Source organism: Sinohyriopsis cumingii, chromosome 12 (genome assembly GCF_028554795.1).
Source record: "Sinohyriopsis cumingii isolate HCF-2022 chromosome 12, ASM2855479v2, whole genome shotgun sequence".
NCBI lineage: Eukaryota > Metazoa > Mollusca > Bivalvia > Unionida > Unionidae > Sinohyriopsis > Sinohyriopsis cumingii.
The window spans coordinates 76,568,783-76,595,287 of NC_142972.1; the positions used below are offsets into that span (position 1 = coordinate 76,568,783).

The 26,505-nt window shown below is 34.4% G+C and overlaps 1 protein-coding gene across 1 annotated transcript in view; it reads right to left on the reverse strand.

The window, feature by feature from the left end:
* LOC149786785 (adhesion G protein-coupled receptor L3-like) overlaps positions 1 to 26,505 on the reverse strand; it is a 103,486-nt gene that overhangs the window by 54,096 nt on the left and 22,885 nt on the right. The window contains exons 8-13 of the mRNA XM_089977288.1: positions 26,101 to 26,286; positions 23,994 to 24,180; positions 22,493 to 22,615; positions 19,203 to 19,281; positions 18,402 to 18,519; positions 14 to 60 (exon numbers count right to left, since the gene is read on the reverse strand). Of these exons, the coding sequence (XP_089833414.1) occupies positions 14 to 60; positions 18,402 to 18,519; positions 19,203 to 19,281; positions 22,493 to 22,615; positions 23,994 to 24,180; positions 26,101 to 26,286 (740 nt within the window). The remainder of the gene's footprint in view (positions 1 to 13; positions 61 to 18,401; positions 18,520 to 19,202; positions 19,282 to 22,492; positions 22,616 to 23,993; positions 24,181 to 26,100; positions 26,287 to 26,505) is intronic.

Here is a 26,505-nt window from a genome sequence, read left to right on the forward strand (position 1 = left end):
TGTAAATACTTACTCTGCATTGAACATCCAAAAGCTGCAATTTGGTTTTGAATAATTTGCCTGGAATATAAAAGAGGATTGCTTACTTACCTACTATCAATTTTGTAGAATGATACTTTATAAATGATTTTCACGGTATTAAACTTGCCTGGCATAAAGAAACAACCTTCACTGTGGTAATGTTTTCACTCTAAAAGTTTTCCATGTTGGATTTACAATGATTTGTATGGATTATTTTTGAACTATTGCCCTAACTATCATGCTACCATGGCAAATGGATAATTAGCATTCATTCTTTTAGTAGAGGTCCTGCTAGGATATTATCTAAACTGGGTGAGTGCCCCCTCGTCACCAAAATAAGGGGAGAGTTAAAAAAGGATGGTAGGGGAAAACGTCCATAGTTCAATATTTACCTAACACTGCAATATCCATCTCTCATTCTTCCTGCTCAACTCTGCTAGAGCTCTATTGAAATCAAAATCTTTAAAATATGTCACCTCTAGTTGTATAAACATTAATTACGTTGATTGTTAATTCCAAGCTGAGTCTGTTTTTAATCTGCGTATGAATATTTATCTGTTCTGAGACCCCATTTTCATAGTATACTTTTGTCAGATTGAAAACAGGTTTGGAAACTTTTCTTTATGGTTACTATGAAAAATTTTCCACAGCTCGCAGATCTTCTGGATACATCTTCTCTAGAATAAGTTTTCCACTAATATAAGCTTTGCCAAAGTTTCGTTTATTTCAATCACTATGCAAGACTTCGTATCTGTTCAATAATACTGTATTAGAGTTTCTTGTCCATCAATATGATAGTTTGTTTTTCAGATGTATCTATTTTGATCAAATAAATAGCTTTACTTCTTCATTTTTAGATTCTTATGGAATCAGTTCATCTTTACTCCTATATGGATAAGTAGTTTTGCAGCACATGAAGATCCTGCAGGGCTACGTTATCTGAGAAAGGAAATATAAATTGCACTCTGCCTTTAAATCGTCTGTATAGTAATTAGGTTTATTGTTATTCATTTTCTACCTTTAACTTCAAAACGTTGCTCAAAGAAGGAGGGTAGAAGGGTAATCTGCATGCTATTTATTTTTGCCTATCCTGCTCGTACATTGAATTTATATTTAAACCATTATTGGGCTCACAATCGCTCACTTTTATCACAACGAAAACTTTCCCATCATCACAATCATCAGCCAGTATTTAAAAACAAAATCATCATCTAGTGATGAAACATACTGGTAATCATCCATTTTGTGACCATGAATGTTAAGTCCACAAGATAATGCATGTTCCAGGGCCCAATGTGCCAATCAAATTTAGCTTACCAACCAGTTATGTCAAGCTTTAAAGAACATATAAGTATGAGCAGTTCTCTCGATGGAAAATGACAGATGTTGCGGCAATTATATGATAGCAGCAGGGAGGGCGAACAGACCAATTTTTTTCCATGAATAAAGGTTCCTGCAAACAAATCTTTTGTAGAAGGCTTTATTTTATAAATATAAGGATTTTTTAGGCTATTAATTTTGTGTCAGCACACATATAAGACCCATCCTAGGTACTGTGCATATCTGCTGCGCAACATGGTGAGATATTTTAAAACATTTTGTCAGTCAGGGAGGGCGAACAGACCAATTTTTTTTTAAACAAATAAAGGCTCCTGCAAGAACATCTTTCGTAAAAGCCTTTATTTTCAATATAAAGGGCTTCCTCAGGGTATTACTTTTGTATCAGCATACATATGAGACATCACTGTGATATCGCCGTCCCTGCTGCTGTCATGGGGAACTATTTTAAAATATTTTGTCAGGACCAATCCGATATCGTGTTCGTGGATCATGCAAATGTATCGTTATAAATCCATGCGGAGTGAACTGAGCTTGACTAAATAAGTTTTTTAATTTAATAATGTCTATATCACCGCTGTACCAAGTTTGGTGAATATTTCTTAGCGTGTGAGTGTCAACGCCGTTAAATACAGCTAAAATATTACAATTATCTTTTGGAATTTATGTATATCGTTGAGTTACATAAATAACATCAGTGTTTTTATGCCTGCCACGAGAAAATATTCTTGCAGAATTTGATTGTTTGTCTAACATCACATCGTCGTACACAACTAAATTATTACTAGATCCATCAATAGAATCAACTGATGGCGCATCATTTATATCGGTAATAAATTCGATAACACAATCACCGTGCTCATTTAACAGTGACGCGTTTTCATTAAAATCTTTAAGTACCTCATAACATCTCTGATCATCAACAGATGGTGCAACTAAATATAATTTTTCCAATTTTATCCATCTCATTATCAAATTAAGCAACATCTGAGTTTTTCCCCTACCAGATGGATCTATTATTATCATTCCAATATAATTTGGCAACGCAGCATGGTGTTTAACCGGTTCTTGTTTTTTTTTTTTTTGTAGCGGAAAAATCAATTACACTCATGATATAAATACATTATGTATGTATATTGTTTGAAATGCAAATCACGCACATCAACTGTTGATCCAATTACAATTACAACACGCAATAACAGACCAGATATTACCGGTAAATGTGCTGTTTGTGCTACATAAAAGTTTAGATTCATTAAAAAAAACTTACGGAGGTGATATTGCAGCAAAACTAGCAAAATTGCCAGACGTTCCCTGGGCTAAATATCCTGGAGAAAAACATCTTCGCGGATATAATTATTGCGGCCCTGGGACGCGACTTGATATTAGACTTGACGCAAACGATCAACCAAAATTAAATGAAGATCCTGTAAATGCCATAGACAGATCATGTTATATTCATGATATTGCCTATCGAAGCAACGATCTACAACAAAGGCACCTCGCAGATGTAAAATTGATTCATGCGTTAAATTCTATTCCTGGTAAATCTATCAAAGAAAGATTAACTAGTTCTTTAATAAAATCAGCAATGAAAGGTAAATTAGCTCTAGGTGCTGGTAATTAATAGTATGGGGTCGGTTTATTATTCTCCGGCTGGATTTTGGAAAGGCAAAAGGTAATAAACTTGCTAAAGCTGCTCGAGTAAAGATTCCTACTGCTGCATCGTGGTTATCTAAACAAGCAGTATGGCAAATTTACTTACACCGCCAAAACAAATCCCTTTTGCGCATTTTGACGTTAGTGTTCCTAATGAGGTTCATCAAGCCGATATAATGTTTTTGCCGCACGATATTGATGGTCTAAAAACATACAAGTACGTACTAACGGTAGTTGATATCGCAAGTAGATATAAAGAAGCAGAGCCGCTAACAGGAAAAAACTGCCGTTGATGTTGCAGATGCGTTTAATACAATTTATCAATGAGGACCGTTAAAATGGCCAAATTTACTTCACATTGATCCTGGCAGAGAGATTTTAGGTGTGGTATCATTTTTAATGAAACAAAATAGCGTTAAAGTACGACAAGGACACACTGGAATTCACCGCGATCAGGCTATTGCTGAGCGATTATTTGGATATCAATATATGCGAGAGAATTTATTCAATATTCAAGATCATATGAGTGGGCTGAAAGATTACCAGATGTGATATCAGCGATAAATAGTGAACCAACACGAGCAATAGATATAAAACCGGCCATCGCGATTACGAAAATAATTATGCCGACAAAAAGGCGCTATTTTTCAACACAGCCAGCTCTAGGCAGCAACATCGTGAGATATTTATATAAACCAGGTGAACTTGAAGGTGGGAGAAAGAGAGCGACTGATCTTATTTGGAGTATTACAACACATACAATATCTACCGTGACAAGATCAACCGGTAGACCAGCAATGTATGTACTTGATTCAAATACTCCTCAACGCGGTTTTACCCGTGAAGAATTACAAGTAATTTCCGCAGATACTCAATTACCACCTAAATCGCTCCGGTAACACGTCTGTTACACTCCAAGCACTCCAACATGACAGTTTCTCATGTATGACCGTAATTATTATCTTTTCTGTCAACGATAAATTGTCTTGAATCATTTTTTCTGATATTTCCATTGCATAATACAATTACAACCCGAGCAATAATTATTTTGTTGTTGTTTCAGCGACATTACAAACTCAACATCTAATTCAAATTTGTAATTAATTTTTTTATCAAATTGTTTATAGCTGGATAATTGTTTCTTTATTGTGTCATCGTAGGTTTCGTCGTCGATTATCAGCGAATCTAAAATAGTTCGTCTTAACTGAGATAGTTTTCTAACTCTAGACACAGCTAAATAAACTACATCTGACCATTCTATGCGATTATCAACAATCCAAACAACTGTATCATAAATTGTTAATTCCTGTGAAGAATGAATCGTCATTACATATCCTAGCGTCCACGGAGATTTTTCCGTGCTTGGTGCTTCCTCAACAAAATTATTATCAACCAAATCTATATCATTTAATACCAAATTCTTTTTTCCTTGTCCAAGAGCATCAACGTCAATATTTTGTCGTCGCGTATCTGCTGGTGGATAACATAACGGTACCGGTAACACATGACATTTTTCTTGTTGTAGCTGAAATAATTCCCGTTGAAGCATATCTCTGACTATTTTTCTGCTAGCAACTATTAAATCACCTGGTTTCCATTTATTTAAAAAATCCATTATAGATATTTCTGAAATTACTTCTCACATTACCCTGCACTGAATTTTATTTGGTTGTAATCGAATTAATTTCTTAGACTCACTTAATTTTTCATCAAGTGATCTGTAATCGATATCAACTTCTTCATAATAATCAACACAATTTCTCAGCCAACCATGGGGAGATTCCCCATCAACAGGGTTAGGTTGACCGTGATCGCCGCACATTATTACGGCGGTATTTTTTAATAATAACCTATCGAGAAATGTCTTTAGCACATCTAACGAAACAGTACAAATTTCATCCCAAATAATAATTGTATTAATATATTTTCCCCTATTCACGAAGAAGTCCACGCACCGCCGCTGTATTTAAAAAAAACCATGATAGGTAAAGGCTTTAACTCCTCGCTGCTTCATTTCTTTTGCTAGTCTGTGTGTTGGCCTTAGCACGATCATTTCGGAGTTTTTAAATAATTCTATAACCCGCGTTGTTTTACCTGTACACTGTTTTATACCGCGATATTGGATCATTTACAGGTGGCGCCAAAGAAATTTCTGATATTTCGCCGCGATAATAGTTATCGTCAATTTTAGCATCAGCTGATTCACAATAACTAAGAATACTTTCATCCATGATTCTCCACGTGCCCCATGAACTATCGCTAGTTAATTTTGATACCGTTTCTAAGTGTTTATTAGCAATATAGAATGAATCAGTAACTACTCTAACTGCGTCACAGGTGAATTTATTTATCATTGATAGTAAATTTATACTAACGTCAGCCAGCATTGATTATCTTAAATGAGTATATTGCGGAGATTCTCCTTCAATATAACTGACAACGGTACCTAATATTGTTCCGTCGGATAAATAAACATTTTCTCGATTACAAAATATATTCCTCGCAGCGGTATCAGCATATATAAAATCTAATTCAGTATCATCCATAATTAATCTAAAATGATGTTTTTGATGATCATACGCGCCGCCTTGGGTAAATTTACCGATTATTTGTATACCTAAATGTTTTGCTGTTTTCTCATCATGATCCATTGGCAACGAAACACTAGTTTGTTTTTTATATGATATAATTGCCTCACTAACTGTTAGCGAAGTTAATATTGCAGAATCTAGCATATATCGCAACAACGCAGTATGAACCCAACGTCTCTCCGAGAAATGTTTTCCAAACCAAACATAACAAATCCTTTGGAGACATTTTGCAAACTCAAACGATACTACACGAGCGAATCCCGTTAACGGAAAATCTGGCAACGGACCATTAACTGCTACACTAGTCATTTCGCTACTAGGATGTACAAACTGCGCAAAAATATTTAGCACACTCGCCCATCCCTAAAAAACTTCCAGGATAGCACGCAGCCATATCAACAGATATCATATCGGCGCAATCATAGTTGGTATTTCATAATCCGCCGTGTCCATACTCGATACAACTTTGTTGTACATCTTTAAGAAATTCATTTCGCGTTGGTTTCACAGATTTTTCTCCATGGCAGCGTGAGCAGCAACTGATGCAACCGTAAAACAATTAGCTAGTAATTGTTCAGCTACTGAGCATTTTTCTGCTAATTCTTTCATTGCGCCGTGTAATAATTCATCTCTGTATAATTCATCATAAGGCCTTACAAGCTGATCGTACTTTTCTTCGCAGGTTCTAAACAGCCACACTGACACGGGATCGGATTTACTTATTTCGTGAATAAAATCAAACATCTCCGAAGAATAAAATTTAACAGTACGATCTCGAGGAAATATTGTTACCGCGGATGTCCAAGCATGACAATTATGATCAACAATTTCAATTGATGCTCTTCGTGATTTACTCGCTCACGAGTATAAAATCTCCCCCGATAGCGTCTTTACTATTATCGGAAATTTTAACTTTGTTGACAACGCAGCAGCAGTAAGTGATTCAACCCAGGATGTTATTTTTTCACGTCGCAAATCAGTTAATCCGTTTCCGCGTTTCGCCTTTGTGAAGTGTTATATTACTTGCTCAGCAACACAATTTAGCTTTACTGACATTTTCATCGGAGCGAGATGTTTAATAGCAGGTTTTTTATTTAACCGATAAATTCCATAAAAAAAACTGCGGTAACAGGATAAGATCGAACATAATATGTTTTGTCGATGCCGGTCAATAATCCTGGCTTGGAATCGGCAGACAAAATAACCGTTTTTCCCACCAACGATAGGATCGCGTTTATCGCGAATAATCAAAACATCATCGTTAGTCATTACAATAAGTTTTATTCCAAACATGAATTGCTCATCTCGATGATGAACGCCAGTATAATCGACTATATTTTTCGCTCGTGTATCACTCATTGTATTATCAATAGTACTAGTTTTCCATGTTAGCCATACACGAACTGTTCCATCATCAAAAACCTCATCGAGATCAAATAAATTCTTATTATATTTTAGACAAATATCTAATTATATAATGAATCAAATCAAGTGGTTACTGGTCGGTTCGCTGACTTGTAATAAATCATGCAAAAGTGAATTCTGCGGGGAACATTTACAGTCTATTCGCAAAGGTCATTTAGGACCGATAAGCTGTCTTAAATGTAATGTTCTAGCTCGAGGAAAAACTCGTATATGTACAAATTGTTCGGAAAACGATATAAAGAGCTTAAGCGACACTACGACCAAAAAAGTACTGACAGTGACAAAATCATCAAATCCGAAGATGATTATCTAAATAGGTTTTCAAGCAAATCTTGATTTAGACAAATGATAATTGTTATATGAATCCATCATACACGAGACATCCGATCACTAATAGCTATGAATAATCGCGTGTTGGCGTTGTTAGAAATTGCAAATCAAAATATATAGTTACCTAAGATTTACCGCCCCAAATCCAAAGAAAAATTATTTTAATCATCGTTTCGTGTACGAGTGTTTTCACGGACCAATCAAAGACCGACATGTAATTGATCATATTAACGGAGACACATTACAACATTCAATATCAAATCTAAGAGCGGTTACTCAAAGAGAAAATTGCAGATCAGGAAATACGGGTGGAGAAAGGCCGTTAAATCAATACATTTAGAAACCAATAAGAAGATGATATTTCAGTCAATGAACGCTGCTATTAAATATTTTGATATTAATTCCGCTTGAGTACGAAATGCTGCAGAAAAAAACAATCAATTCAACATTTTCTTATCGGTTCGGAGACTGGATCTCACTCTCATATATTCCTCTGATGCTCGATGATAATTAAAATCGTCTTATTTAGGTAATTTATCAACATTATTTTTTCCCTCAAATATTTTACTTTTAAACAAATGATATTTAGTATATGAATCACGAAAATATTACCGAAGTAATTAACGCTATTGAAAAACTAAAAATATCAGGAATAAAATTATCGGATGAATTAATTCTCGAGAAATTAATTCCAGATATTGAAATGATATTACAAAATAAGTAAGATGGTAGATACACTTTACCGTCCGAATACAGGTTAATAAAGAAAATTCATTCTGTGGTTTATAAATTACTAGCTACCGTGGATGAATCACAAAAAAAATTGTTAATTTATATCCCGCAATTGAAAAAAATAGATCGGAGTTATCTAACGAGTACGAGTCAGCAGGAACAGTTAGTGTTCGTGTAAGACAGTTTTAAAAACTGATGGACTGCGAACAAGAAAAATCAGCAACAATCTAAAATGATTTTTTTACCAAATTATTTATTTTACAGATTTTTTTTATATACTGAATAATATATTTTTTACTAAAATTTCAGGTAATTACCCTATCAGAATTAACAAATTGCATAGTCTTATAATTTTGACTACCCAATTACTACTAACAAAACATAAAAATCATTCAAATTTATAATTTTGACTACCCAATTACTATTCAAAAAAACAAAATCATTCAATTTATAATTTTGACTGGTAAATACACTATCAAAATTAAGCAAATCGAATATTTTTCAGTAAAAAAAAATTGATTTTTTATCATTTTAGTAATTTTTGCTAATTTTTTCAGGTTTTTATTTGGGTTATTTTTATGTTTTTTTTCACGTTACAGATTTAAGATTTTACAAGTAAATTAATACTTAATATATCACCACGCATATCTGATATATTTCCAGACTGATCCGTTGATCTGAAATTCATCCTTGATAATAAATGATTATGACATCGCATATAAACCGGATTGATTGGTTCTTGTACGATTAAAAATCCACGATGGTCTTTCGGTGAAAATCAGTAAAGAATAAACCCCTGATCAGCCTGATTTAACACAGATGCGTCTGCGCTATAGCTGTTTTCGACGATATCACAACCAAGATTAACCGCGACAACGGTTGTAATATTTACAGGTTTGACTGATATGTGTCTACCGGTTCCATCTGGGTCATTATTGTGTTTAAGGATGCTTGGTGGTGGTAGTGATCTTCTCCACGCGGCAAGCATTTTAGAGAAATATCCATCAATGACGTCGATGACGGATTTCCCCAATTCAGGTACGGTATAGCCGGCAAATTTATAATTTGGTAGCGTCGTTTCTGTTAACGAGTACGAGTTTAAGATTGTTTCGTGATGGATTTTTTATTAATTAATGCCTGAATCATTCGCTGGTTAAAATATTCCATATCGAATGCAAGCTGATTTAGTACTTTTACGCGTCTGATGACCTCGTTACACGAGCTTGATATGTTAAAGACACAATCCTGAAAATACCGTCGTAGTAGCGCTAATTGCTTTTGGTGTTCTTGATTAATTTCTCTCAAATATCTGATAATTTCATTTACTTCAACTAATGCGCCTTTCCTTCTAGATAATGCTTCTCCGTTTGCTGAATGAATTTCACTACCTAAAAATTTCACCACAATATTGTCTATTTCTCTGGTGTATATATTAATTTCTGAAGTACCACCCTTTATCTCGATCTTTGTATAACATATTAATATCGTGATAAGATAACCTGTTTCTGACATGATCAGATTGTATAGGTTCTGGCGGCGCTGGTGGTATTGGTGGTTGAATTTCTGACCATCTTCGAGCCGTTCTGATTGAACTCGCGTAAATATCTACGGTATAATTAGGTGAGGTTATTTCAATAATTGAAGATGATGTTGGTTCAAGAGCTAATATTTTTATGACGGGTTCTTCTCCGGTAATGTTTTTTATTCTGAGGAATAATTCATTGTTAAGTTCTTCAACTTGATAACTACCTGTTGGTAATCCAACGACAGCCCAGTCAGGTGTTCCGTCTAGTTTGTTTTTGTTCGCGAACAAGATTTAATTGTTTGACATTAACGATCCAAATGATTTTGATCTAACATTGGTCCAGCTGTTATATACGCGTAATTGTGATAACGCTATTTCATTTACCAGAATTGCGATCGGAAAAGTAATACTAAATTCTGGCTTAGTCGAGCTTGCCGAGATCATTATTGTTTTCTACGGGACTGTGTTCGTGACTATCTGCTGGAGAAATTCTGTCATTATTGTTATTTATATCTTTAATACCAGCGGAATTATACACCGTAATCATTTCTAAAAACTCAACATCGGATATAGTTCCATCATTGAGGCTTCTCGATAACAACAAAGATAATTTTGAGTAAGCAACTTTTGCTGTGTGTAATTTTATCACGTAATCGGATAATTGTTCTACCGTGCAGGTACATATTTTTTTGTAATCATATTAAAAACGCCAGGAATTGTTGTTGTTGCTGAAATACAGATTGTAACGGCTACATGAGCTAGCATTGTTACAGCGGATAATATAACACCCGCAGCAACAACAACCGCGGATATCGAGTAGAAAAGTACATCACCTTTAACTAGTCGTCGCTGATATTTTTTTATCTGTATCGTGTACACGTCAATTATATCATTGAATTTAGTTTGCCACTCACGTGCCTGATTGTACCTGTATTGGGATGCACTGTCGCGAGTACTCATTATAATTTTTATCATGATTCAAATGATTAAGATTGTGTTTTACCAATAAATTCTAGCGTGTATAAATAAGATGCTCTGGATAAATCATCATCGGTTGGTTGTAGAATGAATAATTTTTCGATATACTTTTGCAACTCGACAGTTACCGAATAAAAAGACTCACTGGTTTCTCCGGATGTGATTATTTTAAATTCTACAGAACTAATCACGGATAATATGTATACGCCTGTAATTGTTGGGGTATATTTTATGGTATTGTCTGTTTTTGTCTATGCCGTAGATCCAGTATAAATGAACTATACTGGTAATACCAGAGGTTAATCCAATTAAATTTTCCGCGAAGATCTTAAGAAAATTAATATCTTCAACGGCCTTTTTAATCGCACTAATATTGGTTCTGATTTCTGTAAGTTTTATACCAGCTAGAAGGGGATCTCCAAAGAATTCTTCAGAGATTATGTTTAATCTTGAAAAATTTCTTCTGACGTTTGTAAACGCGGTCATGTAAACATAGTATTTAGCACGTAACGTAGCTAACTTAACATTTACGTCATCAACGTACTTTTTGTTGCGGCTTCTTCTGCCGTTGTTGGATTTCCAAGTGCAGATATTTTATCATTGTTCATGTTAAGTTCTCCTGACATTGTATCGCCGGTGATTCTTACGCGAGAAAAGATGCCGATTTATTAATTTCTTCGCTGATAGCCACAAATGACATTTTTGAGTCTTTAATTTTAATGTCATTGATGAGTATTGGAATATTGTTTTCGACTACGTCTAAAACACGTCTAATTATGTCATTCCATGAGATATCACTTGTTACTAATTTACCCTGTTTGTCCTGAAATATAACAACGTCATCACAATCAACGCCAGCTAGACTAATAATACTAAATAATTCATCCCTTGTTGTGTATTTCGATAAATCCACGTCGATGAGGGTTTTTTTAGTGTTCGTGATAGCAGAGATCTTCCATAAATATCAACCATAATGTATTAGTGATTTATTCAATTTATTAGACGTGTACTCGTGAATAACTATATGATACGGTTTAGTTGATGTTGATATCGCATCAAGGACATTAATTGCTTCATGGCCGCATATCACAATCAACGCCAGCTAGACTAATAATACTAAATAATTCATCCCTTGTTGTGTATTTCGATAAATCCACGTCGATGAGGGTTTTTTTAGTGTTCGTGATAGCAGAGATCTTCCATAAATATCAACCATAATGTATTAGTGATTTATTCAATTTATTAGACGTGTACTCGTGAATAACTATATGATACGGTTTAGTTGATGTTGATATCGCATCAAGGACATTAATTGCTTCATGGCCGCATATTGGAGAATCGGTTAATGTCTGCGTTGGTAACGTTGAATACCAGATTGGAGAGTTTAATTGTTTGGCATAATTAAGAAACTCTTGTCTTGGTACTAACCCGTACGAGTCAAAATAAACAATTTCACGCGGATTAATCGCGTAAGCAACCCAGTGTGTTCCTGGACCATCACTGTTATCATGATTTATTATACCGGTCTCGGTGCGGTTTGGTTGCTCCGGTAGTTGATTTCTCGTAAATACGCCTCTGAAAAATTATATTTTTAGTTTTTTAGCGACATTGGTTAAATCAAAATTTGACATCGGCGAGGTATTTTGTTTTAAAATCGTTTTTGGGACCATTATAGAGGGGTTCTGGTAATCGAAGGCCTTTTAAGTACCATGATGGCCGCGTCCTTTTTTTTACGGTAGCGTCCTTTTTTTACCGTACTTTCCTCCTGTTATCTTTTCTGCTACCTTGCTACCGGCGTATCCATCAGCACCTAACGCAGCAGATTTTCCTACTATTGGGGAAATGGTAGCTATTTTTGCAATTAATGCTGGTAATAAACCTAGAAGCGGGAAAAAAACAACTATTTTAATCATCTTTGATGGCGCCCGGAGAAAGATCAACCTGGACTACAGTAATTGCTGATTTAGCTTTATTGAGATTTTTAATGTCGGGTTTTAGTTAGCGATAGCTTATTTGGACCACCATGAGAAATTTGATCGTGCTTCAAATTTAGTTTTACCCCACAATATTTTGTTAAATTTGATTGGAGTTTTTTTACCTGATCCGGAGTCAGAGTTACGCTAACATGATTATGACATTTTTATAATAATACGATTGATTTAAATTGATTCACATTTTTTCCACGGGAGCACCAATAACTCTCATTCGTCCACCAATACCTTCAAGAAGCGTAGTTCGATCACCAAGTATAACAGCAACAGCTTTAAATTCAGCAGGACCCTGATTACGTATTTTAGCTTTAAAATGTATATCAACCACGGACTAATAAATGAAGATGTTCTAGTGAAAAATAATAGATCGGATAAAAATTTGTAAAATCTAATTGTGATATTTGCAAACCAGTATCAATATTTTGATCTCGCCCTAAAAACTCATTAAACGATGATATCCACGCGCCACTGAGTTATTATCAAAATCTAGCGATATTTCCTCAGATGGTTCCTGATGTCCATTTATTCTCAATGATATTTCGCTGGCATTATAATTATCAAATATCATATGACTAGCTGTTTGATTATACCTACTAGTCGCTTGAAGAGCAACAAAGATATGTCTTGGTGCAGAAACACCTTGTTGTGATGTCATGTGCCAAGTAAAATTACCGTTGATGGTGCTATTGACACTATCGGTGGTTGTTGTCAACCAAGACATTATTGATTTATAACCTTGATTCATAAAAGAAAGTAATTTACTTTCGTCGATAAGCGATGGTGTTACTGCTGGCATCCATAGCGTAAGTTTATATAGTACTACTTTGCCATTATTATTGGCATCAACAGCATTAGCAGCATCACCTTCTCTCCAGATAGCATCATTACTATCACCCTTTCGATAGAAAACAATCGTGTTTTTACGTGTAACAAATCCGAGATTATAATTAGGATTGGCAACCATAACTACTGGTTCCACATCAGCGGCGACAGAAGCGTCATCACCTTCAGCAATAGAACGGGTTTTTTTTGGTCATCTTATAATATATGGATTATTTTCAGCCGCATTAAAATTATCTTTGGAAAGCATCATACTTGGACCAGCTGATCTGGTAAATTCGTCTGAATATCTTGCTAAGACTATAATTGTTGTAGCAATATCAACATTATCATTAATTGATTCAATTTCCCTTGCAGCGATCATGTATACGGAGCTTTTAAATAATGCCATAATACCATTGTTGACAAACCCAATTTTGTAATTGCCTGCGTGTGGGTTATTATCTGTTGCTCTTATAATTTCACCTAAAACCTCAATAAACGCTTCACACGGCAAAAAAATATGTACTTTTGTCATGTACTTATAATTCAATTCAACTATCGTTGTTTGGCGTTACTGCGTCATATGAGTAATGTTGATAATCGCGCACCGACTCATCTTTGATTATTGGTTAATCCATGCTGAAAGCAGCTTTAGATACTCGCACAAACATTTTAATTATAAATATTATCTTCTAAAACGAAGACCACTTCCCGATATCATACTTATATTTATTAGTTCGGTTCCTTAATTTATCAACGATGCTAGTTTTTGATTTGCTGCATCGTTTATTACCCTGCTAACGTCGCTGGGCATCACTGCGGTGCTTGGTAATTTGACCTGAACAGCAACCGGTTGTTTTCTTTTGCGTATTAAATTTAATATTCTATCTTTGATATTGCTAAACGCCTTACTTGCAGCGCTGCCAACAGCAGCAATGGCTTTATCACGAACAAAATCCATTGCTTTCATCGATAGTTGTTTTATAATAGGTCCAGCTTTAGGAGTTATTTTTGTAATAAAACCACTAACAGTATCACCTAATCCACTACCGTAAGTAACTTGAAACATAGGTAACAGCGCGTTCACTACTCGAACAGGAATAGGTTTGCGATGATTTTTGTGCACGATCATCTTATTTAATTATTGATTTATCTAACAACTAGTCACTGTAATCGTCAACGAGTTCATCAATAAGATTTCGATAAACGCTGATATCCATAATACCGACTTGAAATAATCTCCGGCAGATATCAGTTGCTTCATTAATTATTTCCGGTGAATTATTTCCAGCTCGTTTCCCTCCAGTAAGAACCTCTAATCGTGATACGTCATTAATAATAATATCAGGGAAAAATTATATCATTTCCAAACCCACTATCGGTAGCACCAGGAGATTGTGGTGCAGCCTGAAATTCTTCTTCTGGAGATTGTGGTCGTTGATTGTTTATAATCTGGATCTTTTAAATTAGCAACTGTATTTTTTAGAAGCAAAACATAATGCAGGAACCCGATTAGTATTTTTTACCACTTCAACAAATTCTGGTTTTAGACATTCATTTCTCATATCGTATGCAAATGCAGCAATACTAATTAATTTATCTCTGGCCTCAAAGGCATCAAGAGCATCATCGGTAAATAACTGCGCAGGTGGTGGCAATTTTTTAGTCTTAGGTGATATTTGTTATTTTTGTTTTTGCACAGGTGGTGGTAATTTTTCAGGCTGAGGTAATTTTTGTTTTCTTTGTATTTGCACAGGTGGTGGTTTTTGTTTTGATTGTAAGGGTGGAGGAAGATGATATGAGGGAGGTTGTGGTTGTTGCACAATCTAGTATTGTTTATTCTAGCCTGATTAACATTACAATATATTTAAAATATCCACTTGTACCATGTTTCACGATCTACAGCATCATCAGCATATTCTTGCTTTAACACCTCTCTTCGTCGACTATATGTTACCACAGCAATTTCAGCTAGTCTATTAACGTCTTTAGTTGCTCTTATACCATTAATACTATCTTCGGTAAATTTTTCAAATAGCAGTAACCCTAGCACTAGCTTGTCCTTTATCATCCTCGGGTATTTCTTCAGCAAGTTCTGGTTGATGTTGAGCTTGAGGTTGAGGTCGAGTTTTTTCCTCAATTTGTTTTAATACCGGAAGAATACCTCATTTTCTCTCCTCGGGATCTTTAATATCTCCTAATAGAACCTTTTCAGTAGTTGTTGTGATAGGTTTAAGTAACAATTCAGTTGACTCTTCAAAACCCTGTTTTGCATCCTCAACTGCTCGTATTTTTTGTTTGACTGATTCTCTTAGTGGGATATATTTCTTTACTGCTTCTAGTCGCTCTCGTGCTAATCGAGTAGTATATGCTTCTCCAACATCCATGATTATTAATATACCAATAATTTTAATTTATAACAATAATTTTTTTTACAAATTTGCATTGACACAATATTTTCAAATAGTTCCGCATGACAGCAGCATGGAGGGCAATGTCACACTGATGTCTCATATGTATGCTGATACAAAATTAATACACTGAGGAAGCCCTTTATTTTGAAAATAAAGACTTTTACGAAAGATTTTCTCGCAGGAGCCTTTATTTGTGAACAAAAATTGGTCTGTTCGCCCTCCCTGACTGAAAAAATATTTTAAAATATCTCACCATCTAGCGCAGCAGACAGGCAGAGTACCTAGGATGGGTCTCATGTGTGCTGACACAAAATTAATAGCCTAAAAATTAAAAAATCCTTATATTTATAAAATAAAGCCTTCTAAAAAAGATTTGTTTGCAGGAACCTTTATTCATGGAAATAAAATTGGTCTGTTCGCCCTACCTGCTGCTCTATGATACCTCTACTGATGTTACTTTTGTTGCGACAAGGACTTTAAGGGAGAATGGTTAAATGAAAACAGTATACTGCATACTGCATACTGCGCAAAGTACATTTTTATATGTGTGACGTTAACCTATTTGTTGGAATTCTCACACATCGATGCTCTCCAAGTGCATGAATTCTTACAAATTGTGTGAGCCTCATGCACACTGGCAGCATCAATGTTTAGGCAAGTTATGATTTGCACAAATATTTTGAATATCATTGAGATATATAGACTACCTTGTGCTTAACATGGCATTAAACCCATACAATCACAAACCACAAATCTTTCCCAAGAACGGATCAATGCAGCCAAACTGGGCTGCTTTGGGTGGGTATTGAAACATCAACACTCCAATGTTATGCCATCTGAACTACTTAGGCTCCCTTCAAGCTTTCCTACAGTACTCCAAATGCTTTTTTTTAAATCTCACACTACTGATAATGTTAATTTAAATCAGTCCCCTAGATATTAGGTTATAAATCAGAAATGAAAAGAAATCGTGCAAAGTCAGTTTTTAGAAGCGTTAACCTTGACCTTCAAACTACAAACTCAACAGTCAACAATAATACTTCCCTCTTTAAAGAGAAATTTCTGTATTATACTTTTCACTGGAATTTGTAGACAAGAACATAATTTATTTTGCAAACACATGAAATTATCATATCTAACTTTATTAACAGTGACCACGACCTCTCTGCTACTGAACTCCAAGATAATATATATTTTTGTCAGGTGAATCATGAATAGTTAATTTCAGTAAAATCTGTTCTCTAGAAATCAAGTTAATATCAGGAAAGGAAAGGAAAGGGCCAAATATGTATTTATGAACAGTGTTCCTGACCTTCAACCTACCAAAACCAAAATATATTGAATTGTTTCCACAATTAAGTTAAGCAGAGAATTACAAATTTCAATGGAATTTGTCCCCTAAAATGTACTTCAAAATAAGGGAAGGAATGGGATGGCCACATCTTTATATTTTAGTTGATTAGTTGATTGTTGTGTGTTTGATGCCATGTTTCAGTATATAATGGGCTATACATGAAGACCATTTTATCTGGTGATGAAAGAACCCAGGAATATCCCAGAAACAACTACTCACCGATGTGAAACTACTGACAAACCTTCTTACATACCCACATTGGCAAAATCCAAAACTTGAATACACATTTACAGAGATACGATGGCAGTGATCAGTAAAGGCAAGCAATTTAGGCCAGTCAGACACCTGATGCCCCTTATGGTTTAGTAACATAAACCTTAAGCATCAAGAAAATCACCTGAGAATCAATAGGAATCATGGTTGACAAATGATACAAAGTGACGGAATTTAATCAGATATGTGCACTGGAATCTTTATTACTGTGTGGAAATCAAAACTAAAGATACAATGCTGCCTGTCTCTACAAATAGCAGAAAATAACACCACCCTACCACAACAATTACTAGTCAAGACAAATATTGATGCTGCTTCAAAATGTAATTCACTTACTTCAATTCAGTTAAACAGAAATGAGATATGACAAATTTAAATGGAATCTATGCCTTAGAATGCAGTTGAAAATATGGAGAGGAAAGAAAATGGCTAAATCGTCAATATTTTAGTAGATTGTTATGTCTTTAACACCATTTTTCAGCACATAATAGGCTATACATGCTGGACAGTTTATCTGGTGATGAAAGAACCCTGGAAAACCAAGGTACACTGACCTACGGGAAACTATTGGCAAACAGTCAAAGATACCCACATTGACAAAGTCCAATATTTTATAACACATAGACAGAGGTATGATGGTAGTGATCATTGAAGACGGACGCTTTAGGCCACTCAGCCAAGTGATGCCCTTTATGATTTAGTAACATAAACCTTAAACATCAAGTAATGGCCTGACAATCAATAGGATTCATGGTTGACAAATGATACATAGTGACAAATGTAAGTGCAATATGTGCACTAGACCCTTTATTACTGTGTGGAAATCAAAATTTATTGGATACAAGGCTACGCAACTCTATAAATAGCAGAACATAATAAGACCACCCTACCACAACAATTACAGGCAAAAACAAATAGTTATGCTGCTGAAAGTTGTAATTTACTTACTGAAAAATGTTTAAATGTCAGGGTAAGGGGAGGAGACAGCGAAGGAGATGGAGGATCAAGGTGCAGGGATAGCACAGCTGAATTTACATCCAGGTCAGCTGCAGTATTTGTCATGGACCTAATGAAAAAATTCAGCAATCATCACAATGATTATATCAAACTGATTTCGAAAGACGTGTCTACTTTTTTAAGCTCATGACATTCATTAAAACTAGCATTTCAACCAACTGTTGGTTTTAATGACTAGCCATAATTGCCATAATTAGTTACGAATATTGTCCAGTTAAAGGCATCCTATCAAAAGTGCAAACTGTTGGATAAATTAAGTCTGAGAAATAAAATTATGCACAGACTGCAATGTCTTATTATGTTTTATACAATTTTAACTATAATGTAACATTATGGATATAAATAGCAACATATATTGACAAGCCTTGATAAATATCTTCGTTTTAATGTCTTTCAATATATTAAATGTCGAAAAGTCACCCTGTAAATCTATGCAAGAGATATAATACCCATATCAAAATTAATGTTTACCATATATAATCTCTTGTGAGTCAAGTCAAACTGCAAACTGCAGAGACCCATATATGTTATCATATATTGCACTGTCAGATCTAGGTATATGCAGTTTGTTTGGCACAAACAGGAGAACAAACAAATACATCCAGATCTGCTAGTTTATTATTTGACATCTAATGAAGGTCTATGTATTCGTCAGTTGGAGCATTTGTGTTTTGCATTCTTCCTAAGAGTTTAAAAATTTCTGATGCTTTATCATTTTATAATACTACTTACCCATTATGAAGCACATGTTTCGTCTGTATTAGCCCCGAAACGTTGTTGAAATAAGCAGCAGAATAAGAGGTATAATTCCCTAATCAAATGAACAATACAGAAGTTAAAGAGAAGGACATTTTAGAAACGTGTTACACAGATATATTGTCTCATATGTGAATGATGTTATCACTAACCAGATTTCTGCCTCAACTAGTGCGGTTTTCGGGACATAATCTTCGACAGAGAGTGTTAGTTTACTGAAGTTTCAGTGGAATATGTCAATATATGCATGAGATGACATCAAATGGAGAAACATACATGCACAATGGTTCATTTCTGCATCTCAGACATATTATATAACATAAACAGATAAAGCAGAAACAAATATAACCTTACAAAATTAACCTGTGACCCTGAACTGTCAGCCAATGAAACGATTTCAGTAAGGCAGTCAATATAGTTTTGTGAGTTAGACCAATTTTCAGTAAGGTGTAATGAAACTCCGTGTACTACATTTTACAACTTTAAAACATACATTGGAAAAGTTTAATTGTGAGGTCTGACAAAGCAAAGGAAACGTTATGTTCAGTGCAAAGTTCAAACATTTCACATCAGTAATGATATTTCAGAGCTCACTGAGTTTCAGAACTGCACTTCCATACCTCACCAAGGTTAATGAATTCCTGCAAGATCTTTCAAATTAAAGAAATCGATATATTTGTATGTTTATATTTATGTGTTATGAGAATCATCTCTTTTGATGTGAGCAAAAGGACACAGCATTATTTTGAATTATGTAATTGCTGCCTTTCATGCTTTTTGCTAAGTATAGTAAAGTATATGAATTTCGTTTGTACCGACAATTGGAACGGTATAAGAGGATGACTTTCCCCTTCACTTCATGTTCTTGTTTGCTTGATAGCATTTCCAGACCTTCCAAAAGCTTGAATATGCAGGGAGGTTACACGAACTGACCAACTATACTGAATTTAAAACCTACATCTGCACCAAAACCATAACATCTGTAGTTTTGTCACTCTTTAGTTCATTTCTTGGAGATTTTAAGGTACATCTAAACGACTGACATGTCTGTGTGACAAACCTTGAGGATAAGCCATCAGGTGTGCAATGCAACACACCGTCTAGTCACAATGTATAAATACATGAAGCTACAGCCATTTAAATAAGACACTTAAGTTAGAAAGCAGAAAGGCAAATGTACTGACAACTAAGCCACTGATCAGTTATCTTGACTTGGCATTATAGACTCCAAATGTAATATTATATGACACACGTTCAGTCCATTATATATATATATATATATATATATATATATATATATATATATATATATATATATATATATATAATCACCTTGATATTGCCCTTGTACACCAAATTACACTGCTTTATCTCAAACACTTACGTTATGGGAGAATGGAAACTAAAGTATGAAATATAAAAGAATGACCTTGAACATGAATAACGAATCACCACCATGGTACACAATTCACCTCCTGATAATGATGAACAATTATCCCAAGTTTCCAGACTTAATATCAAAACGATTTGAAGTTACAGAGTAGAAGGGAACGTGCGATGAAAAATATAAAACACTGAGCTTTTACCATGACTTTGAAAATATGACTTCCACAGTATATGATACACACATTACCGCCATAGCAGAAAGGACACTATGATGAAAATGAAAGATATTCAGTCATGACCTGTTCATGAATATATGACGCTCAATGTGGTGCATAACACACCTTCCAGTAAAAATGTAATGATACAAAAAGTGACATCCGTAAGTCTCAAAAAGTTTTAAAGTTATAGACCTGAAGGTAAGTGTGTTGCAAAATTCTAAGCCGTGAGCTTGAACTAATAGATAACACGCTCTAATGTGGTATGCAACACACATTCTAGTGATGATGTATAAATATACCAAACTTCATACGTTAATTGTTAAAGGCTGTATAGTTACAATACAGAAGGGACTAAGTAATGAAAATATTAAAAAGATAAAAAGAGGGCCTTGATCTTGACACTGAATACAAGAACCCCCTAAAATATGGCAAAGAACACACCATCTAGAGATCATACAGAAGCTAACACACCCCACATAGAGGTCATAAAGAATCTAGCACACTAAGATTCATCCCTTAATCTTAAGAGGATTTAATTTTGTAGACCGAAAAGAAAGTGTAAAGGAAAATGTAGCATACTAAGCTATGACCTGGACCTTAAAGAGAGAACCTTTAATGCGGACCTTAGAGAGCGAACCTCTATTGTGATATGCAACACACCTTCAGGTGATGACATGAAGGATACCAAGCTTCATCGTGCAATCCCGGATAACTTTAATGTTATAACACAAAAGAGACAGGGTGATTGAAATATATAATACTGACCTTTGACCATAACAATAGGATCAACATTGTTGCATGTAACACCTTCTAGAGATGATATATATAAGTATACCAAGATTCATCACTTGACATCGAACAGTTTTTAGGTTATATAAAAGAACAGAAAAATGTGTTGGAAAACAGATTGTTGATTGGTGAAACTAACCTTGAACAAAGAAACCTCATCTTCTAGTGATGCTGTATAATTAAAACAACCATCATCAAAAACCATATATGGATTTAAAGTTATTGAGCAGAAAGGAAAGTGTAGGGAAATCATAAAATATTGAACCATGACTTTCCATGTGGTACATGAAACACCATCTAATGATGATGTATAATTATTGTTTCATCCCTCATTGTAAATGACTTTAATGTTCTAAAGCTGAAGGAATGGTGTACGGCTACATAAATTGCCCTGGAACATAGGTCTCCAAATTGGTATTGTAGGCATGTATAAGGACGCTAAGTTTCATCCCTTGATCTTGAACAATAAAAATCTTATAAAGCTTTAGAGCAAAGGTAGAATATGATGGAAAATGTAAACTTAAGTGAGCAGTGACCCTGAAGAGACCTTAGTATCATATGCAACATACCTTTAATGATATAAAAATATTACATTTCATCCCGTAATCTCATATGGCTATACATTTATGGAGTATATAGGAAAGTGGGATGGATGAATGGAAGCACAGACACTGTTCTCTGTCACGAGAATACATAATCCTATTCATTTATACTAATGTCCTATTTTTCCATTGGTGAAAATATTAAAGAAAAACACTGGTTTCTACAATAAAATATAAATTATGCTATGTGATACAATTATTTTCCCAGGAAAGCAAACTTAAATAAGTTCTTATTTCTAACAATTCATTTGATGCCCGAGTTAAAGATTACCGTTATTCAAAGCATTTTGAGAAAGGACGAATCCACTCCTTGAACCATTATTAAAAGCTGATCCATTTGCAGTTGTGTGTGGAAACTGAATATCACTCACTGGCTTATATCCTATTTCCACGACTGAAATTGAAAACAGAATTTTATTTTCATTGACCAAAATTGTATAAAGAGTTTGAAACTAAAATTTAGGAGGTAAGTTTATATTGTCTGGAAAATGGCAGTTATGCAATTCGGAAATTATGCTGGAAAATGGTTTCTTTCACAAAGTCCTTTAAATTTTCCTACTCTCATTTTTCAGGTGTCAAAGTATCTCAGATTAAAAAACTTTGGATTTGAAATCCAAAGCTCATAGGTTCCAGATGTACCCAATGCAGCCTGGTCGGCGGCCGCAATGAATCCTTTGGAAATTCACCTAGCTTTTATTTTGTCAGCATGATTTAGTTCATAATGTACTGATGTTCCATTACAAAGTACACAAATAATGGAATTTTTTTCATGTAGAACGTTGTTGCTAATATACATGGTATCAAGGTAATCGGTAAGTTTAGCTGCAGTGTGATTGCAACTAGAGCTTGCTCCCTCAATAATTACAAACCTATGCCATATAGGAAGGACACCAGCCCAATGGCTGACAAGCCACAATTGTGCAAAGACTTGTTATTCCTTTTAAGTTGTATCACTTGTCCCATCTTATATTTACTATCAAATGTGCACAAGTTTTCATCCTCGTTTCAATGTTCATACAAAACTTGATAGAACGTTCCATGAAAAAGTTTGAATCAGCAGAGAATCTTTGATGAAATAGTGGTTGTAATGTTTTGTTTCTTAATTAAAAATGATGCAAGGGCCAAAATTATATGAAGATCCGGATTGTAAATTATGACCATCTGCTTGGACCAGAACTTATGCATATGGATTTAAGATGAATTTTGGACACTAATTTCAACTTTTGGCTTTTTGATATAATAATAACAATACACATATCTGACAAAAATTAGCAGCGTCAGAAAGATGAATTTGATCATGGTGTTATGCACAATTTGTAGGAAAGAAATGAGCAGTATTTCAAAGCTAAATTTTGATTTGTTGCATAATGAACAATGCATATAAAAGCATACCATGATCTTGATCACCAAAACTTATTAGATAGTAAACACAGATATAAATTGTTAAAGAAGTCAAGTTTTAGAACCTGAAAAACATTTGTTCTCTATAAACCTTTTCCAATCAATACATTTAGTATGGTTATTACAGAATGTCAAGAGAGGGCATGTGCTGTAATAAGAATGACAAGTTACCTTGGTTATATATGTCACCAATAAATTTGCTATGTAATATTGTATTTTAATTCAAATTCTCAAAATAACAACATAAAGATTAGCACAAAAATAAAGAATCCAGTACAACTTTTACAATCTGAGCAAAGAAAACCCATTTACAGTGCACTTTATTTCTCATTAAATTATTCTTATTCAACAAAATGTAAGAAAATTCTTACATAAATTCTTCTTGGTAAATCTTTTCACAGGTTCGTCAGCTGAGTTGATTGATTTTGCTTTGATTGTGCTATACTCCTCTACATTCTGAAGTATTATTGATGCCCCTTCCTTGCCCTCATTAATTAGCGCTTGCCAAGAAGGGCTGTTTTTCACATCAATTACGTTGCTAGCAATCTCGAGAAAATTCTTCCAACAAAAATATAATGAAAGTTAATATTACTATAAACTACCCAGACATTATGATACACTTCTTAAGAGTCTTACGACAATTGGTCCAAATCTTAAGCTGCATCTATATAGTAATTTCAAATTAAAATTGGCTTGCCCTAATAAATTTAAATTAATAAGAATCCTGGCAAATTCTGTCTGTCCATTCTGATGCTATACTGTTTGAAGACTTATAAGTATAATAATCAAGGAATTAAGGAGGTACTAAGTGCCCGGCCCATTTTTTCGGCCCATTTTTAAGGACATGTGCATTTGAGAAACTTATCTTTTCGAATCAATGTACTTCAATATATGAAGTATTATGACTGTAGATGCTTCAGTGCGTTAATGATAAAGCTAAACTATACAATTTTAGACTGGGCAACAGAGCCTAAAAGTTAGGTTACAGAACCAGATCTGCGAGTGAAATAAGAGGTAATACAGATTTGGGTCAGTAGAATTTACTGGTTAATTCGACTTCTGAGTGAGTATACAATATAATGTTACATATAGAGCTTTTACTGAAAACAATTTACCACAAAAATGAAACAGAATATTATTTGGAAAGGACTGATGAACGGATTTGGCTTCCACAACATTCATTGATAACTTAGTTATATAAAATAATAACAAATTATAACTAATATCTTTCTTTAAACTACTGCATTCATTACTTACATATCCATGAAAATGCTGAAGTTATATTGAGAAAGTTCATTTTACGTTTGGACAATAATTATCTTCACAAGAATAAAATAAATTGCAATCGGTGGCATTTTTCGCAATCTACCCAGAGTATAATTATCAATAATAAACATAGTCTCAATTGTACAGAGGTCAGTGTTAAATTGTTCTAAGAGCTGACACTTAATTGTAAGGTTGCACAGCTGTAGTTCAGTTCAGTTAATGTCATCACGCTCCATCATTGTGCATGCTGTAGCAGCGTAATTTTATGTTTTGTCACTGTGTATTGCAAAGAAATTGAATTTTGTATAATGGCTCCATAACTGTGCAGGTCAAGGCAAAGGAAGTTTATGCAAAGGCTTCATCAATGTGCATGCTGTAACAATGCAATTTTATGCAAAGGCTCGTCACTGTGCATGTGAAAGCAATGGAATTCTATGTAAATGCTTCATCACTGTGCATCCTGTAGCAATATAATTCTATGCAAATGCTTCATCACTGAGTATGTCAAAGCAACGAAATTCTACGCAAATGCTTCACCACTGAGTATGTAAAAGCAATGGTAATTGATACAAAGGCCTCTTCTCTGGGTATATCAAAGCAGTATAAATCTATGCAAAACTTTCATCATGGTGTACGTCAAAGCAATGCTATTTTATGCAACGACTTCAGCACTGTTTATGTCAAAGCAATGGCATTTTTTTTGCAAAAGCTTAATCATTGTGTATGTCAAAGCAATGGAATTCTATGCAAAATTGTCATCACCGTGTGTGTCAAAGCTACAGAATTCTATGTAAAAGCTTCATCACTGTTTTGTCAAAGCAATGGAATTTTATGCAATAGCTTCTTCACTGTGTATTTCAAAAAAAACATAATTGTATGCAAAGGCTTCATCACTTATGTCAAAGCAAAAAAATTGTATGCATAGGCGAAATAAATATGTATGTCAAAGAAACATAATTTTATGCAAAGGCTACGTCACAGTGTATGTCAAAGCAATGGAAATGTATGCAAAGGTTTCATGATTGTGTTATAGCAATTAAATTGTATGCAAAAGTTTCAAGATAACACCTCTGGAAACCATATCAATTGCATCCTTAATCTTGCCTAAGATTTGGGTCCAAAACATTTGTTCATAGGAAATATTTTAGAATAATTTAAGATATTCAAATTGATCATAAGTTAATGGAAAAATGTATATAAGGGCAAGAATACCTCTACATCACTATCTGTGATGTTTTTGGTGTTGTTAGAAATCTGTATAACATTATCCAGTATACTGCTGACAACTTGAACATCTGCTTTCTGCAGTTCCACAGTATTTGGGTTTGTCACGCTTGTTAGGTTTACCAGGGCTTCTGGTACTGTGTGTGGAGCCAGCCCATTTTTGATGTTATCAGTCTGAAACAATAATATGTTTGTCATTTATTTATTATTATTAGGTGCAGCACATTTGTAATACCAATAATTTACAAAGCTAGGGAATCTACCATTTGTATTTTTTAAAACAACTATATAAACAACCCATTTAAAACAACTTGTTTTGGGCAGGAATTCAGAGTTGTTAAAGATCTGGATGCTACCTACCTATATACCTACTAACCTAACCATTACCAATCT